General features: G+C 35.8%; 1 protein-coding gene across 1 annotated transcript; it reads right to left on the minus strand.

Annotated features, from left to right (window-relative positions):
* Positions 1 to 2,579: 2,579 nt before the first annotated feature.
* LOC122083574 (leucine-rich repeat protein 2-like) lies at positions 2,580 to 6,168 on the minus strand. The gene is made up of 7 exons (XM_042651432.1): positions 5,934 to 6,168; positions 5,684 to 5,816; positions 5,467 to 5,538; positions 5,218 to 5,361; positions 5,022 to 5,093; positions 4,855 to 4,926; positions 2,580 to 2,982 (listed from the first exon to the last, which is right to left on the minus strand). Exons 1-7 carry the CDS (start codon positions 6,010 to 6,012, stop codon positions 2,913 to 2,915), a joined length of 642 nt encoding a protein of 213 aa, XP_042507366.1. The 5' UTR covers positions 6,013 to 6,168; the 3' UTR covers positions 2,580 to 2,912.
* Positions 6,169 to 9,452: the final 3,284 nt, after the last annotated feature.

The raw sequence follows: 9,452 nt of genomic DNA on the forward strand, positions 1-9,452 counted from the left end.
TGTCAAATGTGTATGTCACTTAGTTTCTCTCCTTTCTCCCATCATTAAATTTGTGGGTTTTTTTCAATCTCATTGAATAGAAAGTGTTCCTGTTTTTGGCGTGTAAGATGCCAATATAAGTGGGCAATGTGTGGATTCCTCTCCCTCAGCAAATTATAACAGAGCTGAAAATAACACTAAGTGAGAAAAATCGATAAGAGTGAAGGGTTATTTTGAAGGACTTGCAACTGGTAACACTACTATATCAGTAACTTTGACCGTTGACCTTGGATTCTCGATTTTCTCGTATGTGATAAACGTTCTTTTACACCCCAAAAGAAAAATTATAAGGAAACCTTTACAAGAACTTTGTTGGTTTTGTTTTTGTTTTTTAACTTGGTCCTGGTATTGTTAATTTGTTATTATTTTATTTTATTTGTGATGTAAGTTTAGCTCAAATTAGCTAGAAGGGAGCTGTAGGTATTATTAATGAACACAAGTAGATGGAAAACAGTCTTTTAACACTTGCAACGCCAAAAAGAAGACACGAGAATTTGCTTAAATTCTCAGTATAAAAAATGATTAGGAATTTCCTTCGATAAATCACAGATCAATTACACTACACCACTACACTTCTTGCCCTTCAATCAACTTTATAACGCTCATACTTGATATATGGCCTAAACTATGCTAGCTAGGGGTGAAAGAGGGTCGGGTTTCTTACAAGTCTAACTCAACCCTACTGGGTTTATGCTCAAGCCCAACCCCACCAGGCTCAAGGTTCGGTCAGGTTGACCTTAGTTGGTTTTCTTAGTGGAATCACATTCCAATAAGTACAACATTTGAAAATTAAGAAAATTGACAGATTTGAAAGCAAAGGGTTTTTAATTAAAACGCTAAAATGAATTCCTCCATTAAACTATACTGAACGTGATATTTTATCGTTCTTTCATGGAGATTCTATGTGTCCCTATCTTTCCATGTGACCCTTTTTTTAATCCACTCCATCTATAGTCAACATATTTAGATATAATCCAATCATTCACTGTTGTAAGAATTTCATTTTGATATACAATAATGCTTAATTTTGAATATATATTAGGACCAAGAAACTCAAGTACTACAAGCCCCCAACTCTCCTCTTTCCTTATTTCATGGCTGTTGCGATCGGTTTTTCCTTTGGCTTTGTGCTCTCTCTTTTGGTTATACTTTTCTCTATCATATTCTTGTTACACAAGAAACTCAATGTCAACAACAAGAAACTCCCACCAGGAAATATGGCTCTCCCTTGGCTAGGAGAGACATTTGCATTCTACAAAGCACAATAATAATTAGGGTTAGACTCAGGGTGGGTTAGGGTCGGGTTGGGTTTTCTATGCCTCAACCGAGGCCCGGTCCAACCCCACACAGGGTTGGGTCGGGTTGGCCCTCATAGTCGAGTTAGATAGGGTTCAGGCTTAGGGCGGGTTCGGATCATTAGGACAAAATTTACACCCCTAATGCTTGCCTTGTCTTTCTCTACCACTTTTTCTAGTGTCATTTTAGGTTTGTCTCTTGTTCTTTCATTTCTTTCAGCTCCTTCTATTTGAATTAAATCACTATCCTATATTGGAGCATTCAAAAGCCCCAGTTGAACACGGACAAGCAACCTCAAACAACTCTTGTAATTATCATGTAATGGAATTGCTCCCAAATAAACTCTAGCATGATTATTTGTTATTATATCTTTCATAATTTTTGCCACACATTCATCTCAACATCCTCATCTTCGTTACATTGAGTTTTATCTATATAATGCTTTTTAATTGTCCATATATCATAGCCAATCGTATGATTGTCTTACAAATTTTTATTTTAAGGTTTAAAGAAATATATTGATCACACAACACTTCGGATGCAACTCTTCACTTTATCCATCCTACTTTATTTCTCTATGAAACATCATCCTTTACATCACCGTATTTGTTTATGATAGCCCAGATATCTAATATAATAACTTTGCAAAATCTCTCCCTCATCAATTTTCACTACCATTTTATCCGTCTTAACATTTACTAAAGTTGCACATCATATTTTCCATATTCATTCTACTTATTTTTAAATCTTTTGATTCCAATGTTGATTGTCATAACTCCAACTTGGTGTTAATTCTACTTTTATCCTGTCCACCAAGCAATTTTATCAACAAAAAATTCATACCAAACATCTTCTTGAATGCCTATGGTTAAATCATCTATGATGAATGCAATCAAATAATAGTTTAAAATTGATCCTTCATGTAACCCATTTGTAATGGGGAATTCACAACCTTGACTCATTGTTTTTACACTAGTTACCAAACTCACCACACCATCATACATCCACATTTTCAATTGTATGCAATCAAATAATAGCTTAAAATTGATCCTTCATGTAACCCATTTGTAATGGGAAATTCACAACTTTGACTCATTGTTTTTACACTAGTTACCAAACTCACCACACCATCATACATCCACATTTTCACTTGAAACAATTTTCCTTTTTAAGTAGCCAGATTACTCCCTAGGTACTATCATAAGTTTTACTAAGGTAAATAAAGACGATATGGGGAGCCATAATAGTAATTTCTCAAACCATTATTAGATAATGTTGGTGACAATTCGTCTACAAAGTTAATGTTGGTATGGTAATGATTTCATAAGAGCAAAAGAAAACATCACAGCACAGCCAATTGACTCCGAACAATTGAGCCGGCAGATGAACCTGATATACGATGACATAAACCTTGAATTTTCGTTACAGCCTTTTGTTGCAACCAGAACGTTACTGGACAAAACAGAGTTCCCTCGGTTGTGTTTCCCCCACCCACCCCCTTTTTTTCTTTCATAACTTCCTGATAATCTTCTATTTGATTGAAGTATAATCTAAGGATCACTGAATAAAAGACTTCTTCAGCACCCAAAATCATAAGAAACCAGTCCTTGCAGCTCTGGTCCATTGAGTCTGCTGTTGTTCTCGAAACTGGAATGGAAGAAAACTCAAAGCTCAGTTAGTTCTCAAAAAAGGCATGAAGAAGAATCTCATCAATTAATTTCAGTATAAATCAAGTGTAGGTTACCCTCCCTCCAGCCTCCCCCGAGGTAGAACTGAAGAAAAATGCAAGTCAAAAGGAAATAAGAGCAGTCCATCTATATTTTAACACCCCTATAAAGGCAGGATTGGTCCCAAGACCTGGCTAATAACCAGCCAAAGCCCTTACTGGTGTCATGAGAACCGTAGTTCCCTACATAAATATAGAACTCTGTTCCACCTAGAGGTTCTTATAAATGTACAGTATGTAGATGCTTGCATGATAGCAAGGATATGGCCCAAAATGCAACTATGTCAAACTATGTTCAGGCTGGCAAACACATTTTCGTGCCAATGCAATTTAGATTTGCTTATGGTTCCCAAAAAACATGGACAAAAGAAAAAAAAGGGAAGAAGAAGAAGAAAGAAAGCAGCTACAAATTGACAGGTCAAATGGATATTCATCTACTTTGCAGTTCATGTAGAATTTGTAGATGCACTTGCATCTGGGAGGAACTGGAGCACAGACGCTTTAGAATCAATTACGACTGTTTCCCAAGAAATGCCAAGCTTTCATCCAGAATATCTGATATTTAAAAAGGATTCGGGAAACTCTGTTTCACAACTGATCACAGATATCTTTGCAGGTTCCATCACAGCAGTGTAAAGTTGCACAGTGTAACTAATAATGAACGGATCCCTCCTAAACGAGGAGAATTTTGTGGATCAAATGACATTCATATGAATATTTTCAATAAAGGGCCATTACCAAGTGCTGGCCCAGCTTATGCGAGGTTCTTGGAGTGGCAGATCAAACCTTTTTCCATTGCCCTAATCAAATGGCTCCTCATATGAATATTTTCAATATAGAGGGCTAAGTACTAATGATGTAGGGAGGAATGGTCGTAAGGTCCCTGGATTCAAGCTTTGCTTGGTTACCTACCAGGAGTTTTGGTTTGCCACTGCCCCTGAAGGCATATGGCCTTCATCCAAATGGACCTTTAATCACCATTCATCACCTACGTCATTGTTACATGGACACAAATGCAGAAGGTGGAATCCGATGTGTAAGGGAATCTTGACTCTGAAGCTTTAAGAAACATAGAAACATGGATAAGGCAACTTCTCCAAGATCAATAATTAATATTTAGAACTGAGATGTCTTGAAAAAGAAATTGCCTATATACATATAGAAGAAGGCCTCATTAAATTCTAAAGATTTATATTTGCCACCTTGAAACTATCAATATGCATATATTTTGTTTTTTGGACAAAATTGAAGATATCAATAGAAGATATTCACAAAGGATGCTAGATGTCCATCTACTGAAAAATAAACAAGGACAAAAAAAAGAAAAGCAAATTAAAAGTCGCTTGAGAAGGGTTTGAAATCCAACAAACAAGACTAACAAGTCATCCACCAAGAAGAGGCCATGTGACACTGACCAAAAGAGAAACAAATGCACTAAATCAAGGTAAAATGGTAGAAGGAAAATCTAAGTCCATAGCAGGCTCCCCTTCAGTTCAAAGGCTAAATGAACCTGGTAAACTAGATTTTTTTTTTCTTTTTTTGGGACATAACAACCTCATCAATTGCTGAAAGCACCAGCGTAGGTGTAGAAAACTTAAAACAGGAAGAGAGAAAAGAGTGATTTAACCATTTGGAGCCAGTCGTTTGGTGATCAGTTAGTAGCAATTAAAGATGGATTGACAGTTTTCTTTTGAACCCAGATGTCTAATAAGAACAAGTAATTCCTGCAACCCATTCATGAAAGACTGCACAGATTGATAAAAATTCCAGATAATTTTAGAAAATACAATTACCTTTCTATAGGAAAACTCCCAAATGGTCCATCAATTGGAATAGTTCCGCAGAGATCATTGCTAGAAACATCACTGCAACAGAGAAAAAATAATTGCAAGCAAATAAGATATAGTTGGAGATGAAGGGGAAAAAAATATAATTTGCTTTTCCCAACGCCTTCACTTACAAGATTTTGAGGTTGGAAAGGGCAGTGAGCTCTCTTGGAATTGATCCTGACAGCCTATTGTTGTTGAGACGACTGTGATATCAAGTCAAACGGGTGAACATCAAAAGATAAGCTTACTACTATACCATCAAAACTAAAAAAAAATGGAGCAATTCGCCACCAGCAATGTCTGATCAATTAGACGACAGAGACTTACAGAAACCTAAGTGACTTCAAATGAACAAAAGACTTTGGAATCTCTCCTTCAAAGTTATTGTCATACAAATCCATACTAATGAGGTTCTTCAAATTACCCAACTCCTTAGGAATTTTCCCTTTAATGTTATTCCTATAGAGCTCCCTGCAAGCCATTCAAAATACTATTCACGATCGGGCAACAACAAATTTAAAATAAAAAAACATATTTTTATTTGGAACTAATCCAGAATCTGAAAAGGAAAATTACAAATACTGCAGATGCTGGAGGTCACCGAGCTCTGGCCCCAAAGTACCAGAAATATTAGAGTTGCCAAGATCCCTGCACGTCAACAATGGGGAAATAGACATTAGAGAAAGCGAAAGAGATGAAGTACCAGCAAGAAACAGGGGGAAGGGGACTGTTAGGGGTGGAAGAGGCTTATGTATCAGACGAGCCAAGAGTAGAAGGGAAAAATGATACTTACAATCGGATGACATGGTTGTTAGAGTCGCAAGTGATATGAAACCAGGTACATGGATTGACGAGGGAAGGATCCCAGCTCTGCAGAACATTGGTGGGATCGGAGAGTCTGGCTCTCAAGGCATGTAGAGCATTTACTGAAATTAATAAGATAAAAATAAAATTAATTCCGAGAAAAGTATAAGTACTCAAAAAGAGAAGAAGAAAAACCCTAGAAAAAAAAAGGGAAAGGAATCACGAGCAAGGAAACAAACCTTCAGAATTGCTGGAGAGGGTTGGAGAAACTAAGAGTGCAAGGAGAAATGAAAGTGAGAGAAGGAAACGAAGAGCCATTGGAGAGAGATAGAGAAGAAGAGAACGCTGAGCGTGGAAAGAACTCAAGAAGGAAGAAAAGGTTTTGAAGCTTTGGAAATTGGAATGGAATCCTTAAAATTCACAGCAAAAGTTCGAAGTAGCTGGACTTGGACTTGGGTCTTCGGGGTCTTCGGGGCAGTCGGCTCCAGTAGTACTCGGCACTAGCAGAGCTGCAGAATGACCTCCCTCGGGACCACACCTATCTTCTATTGGTGGGAGCCTGGGAGGCATCCTCTGCTCCGGTTCATTCGATTCAGTTTTGATTTTAAAATAATTTGTTCGATTCGATTTAAAATCTTAAATTGAATAAAACAATTACACCGAATAATCGAACCTAGTTAAATTAATTATGAAAATAACAATAAATCGATAATAAACCATATAATTTGACCCGTGATCAGCTCTTGGTTTGACGAGAAACGTGATCTGCCGTCAAGTCTGACTTGGAATTTGGAAGAACAAAGTCTCTAGACTTTTGAGTCTTTGGAGCCATCAATTTCCATAAATAATACCACTGGAGCCAACTAATTAAAGGAGTTAGGTGAGGTTATAACGCGGTAAGCGGTAAGCTCTTGTTCCCGGCAGCCTTCTCTTCTCACCACTTTCTTGGTCTCTCCCGGCCTCTAGTTTAATTATAGGGGAAAGGTCAAGGTTTTAAAACGCGTAGTTGGAGACAGAAATTGTCACTGCCGATTTCGATTTGATTCGGATTGGAAATGGTTTGAATGGGTCTATCGAGAAATATTATAATGATTTTATTGGTTTTTTATCTGAAAATCGGCGAATTGATTCGTCCGACATTGTTATTGATAATTGTCGATTCCAAATCTAGATGAAAGTTTTCTACATTGTTAGGACAAGATAAACTAGCACCTCACCTATTCGTGGGTTATTAGGACAAGATAAACTAACATCTCATCTATTCATAAGTTGCTCAGATGGTTAAAACGAATTGGAGATTGTGTGAATACGTGACGGTCTTAGGTTCGATTCCTTAAATAATTTTTTAAGGAAATTCATCATATAATTTATAAAATTGACCTTATAAAGGAAAGTTAAAGTTTCTCCACGCTATAGGTACGAGAAAATATCTCCATCTACTTTCATTGGATGCCATTGGATTGCATTAAGTAAAGATAATTTGACTTTGTCATAGAGAATGGGAGTGTAGATGATTCAAGAATCCAATCATATGGTCATATTAATCAGTAGATAGCTTGAAGGAAAAAACTTTTAGTCCTTCACTCCTTTGAGAAATCAATGTTTTACTTTATGCACTTGAGAAAATAAGAAAAGAGGAAGCAGTTCGGATCCGTATCAACCTTGATTGATTTTGATCCTTAGTCGATATCGTATCAATGAATTGATAGAAACGAAGGGTAAAACGGTAAAAAGATAATGTTAAAATGAAAAAAAGGGTATCTCTATTTGATCCTAACCCCAATTATGTGTTCTTAAGCCATGATCCTCGTACAATCTCCTCATTTATAGTTCTGGCAATGAAAAAACAAAATGTTTTCTACTCTATATATCTATGCATGTCATGTGGACTTGCGATATGCAATTCTGACCCTTGAATATCCACAACATGTATAATGTTACCATATGTAAAATTTCATTTTAAATTCAATCACATACCTTTCATGAATGTGAATGTGCATGCAGAATTTTTTGAAGTTTTTTTACACCTTGTGTCCATCTCCATGTGAATTGAAACATGAATTATGAACAAGAGACTTTAAAGATCTACCGGTCTAAAAAATTTCAGCTGCATCTAAACAACAACCTCACTGCAAGATATACCCATTGGAAGTAGATTTCTCTCAGCTCTACATAAATAGAGATTCTCCAGTCCCAGGTCCCCACCTAATAAATATAAATCACCCCATATAGATATGCCAGAGTAAGACAAAGAGCTTGTTTGGCTAATTCATCCCCTGGAAGCCAACATTTACATTGAATCATTGATCATGTATCAACTTTCAAATCCAAAGTCAATTGTTTACCCTCCCATTCATGTCTATGTATCCTCTTAATAAATCTATGGGTGCGAGAACCCTATCCGTTTGCATTCTTTTACACTCAAACACATGGGGTGGACCATCATGAAACTATTTAATAGTTTATTTTGATATATGAGAAACTCTGTTTAGGGTGTACTTAATGTAAGAATGGGGATCTTGGGTTTTACTGGTCCACCAAACAAGTTTTGGTCCCATCTGAGCTACAAATTGTAGAAATAGATGTGTCTCCAGATATTCTTCTCTTCTCTTGGTGGTTCAATCAAAGAACCCTCTCCTTTCCTCTTCCCTACTTTTATTGTAAAGCATGGGCTGAATAATTAACCCATATTTAAACAATAAAAGTAATTTAAAATCACATTAAGTGGTCCTCTGGATGGCTGATTGGGTCTTCCTATCATGCTCTTTGCGAAACTTATCTTAATTCCCACATCACTTAGTTTGGATGAGACATCGAAGCAGCTTGATCAATTATCTAGGACTTCAGATGTGTCTTAATATACCTTCGAGCCATCACCTAATGCTCTAAGGTTTTAGATTAAAACCCTTAAGTGATTTTTCATGGGCTATTCCATAATTTATTTAACAATATGGTCTCAACTCCCAATTCTTCCATGGTTCCATATATGTTGTATTGATTCTTATAAGTTCATATTACAAACGCTAAAATGGTATTTTTTCTTTTGTTAAAGAAATGCTAAAACGGTATTGGATCTCCACTATTAGGTGCTTAATTATTGGTTTTAAAAATAGTCGTCATCCACTACATTCCTTATGCTATTCAATTGTTTTATAATCAATTAGTTTATAACTTTTCATTATTTTTATATATTTTTTTCATTTATAAAACTTATTTGATTGATTAATACACTATAAATTGTAAATAAGAGAACTTAGAGTGCTACCAATCATATTACCTTAACAAATAAATTAAATAGGCCTAATTCAAATGTTTCATCAAGTGCAGAAATTAAACTTAAAAAATCATAACTAACGCACATAAGTCAGCAAGGTCTCTCTCCCAACTCTTTGCCAATATTTACCTACAAAGACTATGGTTCAAGTTCCAATAGACTGCATGGATATATATACAAGAAACATTAGTGTTGTGTTTGATATGCATTTTTCGAATAAAATTTGGGCCTAGAATACCGTCTAAGACGAGTAAATAAAGAAAAATCAGATTTCAAAATACATTTTAGATTTAAAAATCTATTATGAGAATGCATACCAAATACTACATAAGTGAAAGTAAAAATAATTAAATTTGAAACTGAAATTTAACACATGACAAAATTAAATGTATAAATTTTATGAAATTTTATTATAGAGCCAGAATCTATTTTTAAAATGCATACCAAACACGGGTTAGTGTATAATCAGTCATGCACAAGACCA

This window comes from Macadamia integrifolia, chromosome 7, assembly GCF_013358625.1.
Source record: "Macadamia integrifolia cultivar HAES 741 chromosome 7, SCU_Mint_v3, whole genome shotgun sequence".
NCBI lineage: Eukaryota > Viridiplantae > Streptophyta > Magnoliopsida > Proteales > Proteaceae > Macadamia > Macadamia integrifolia.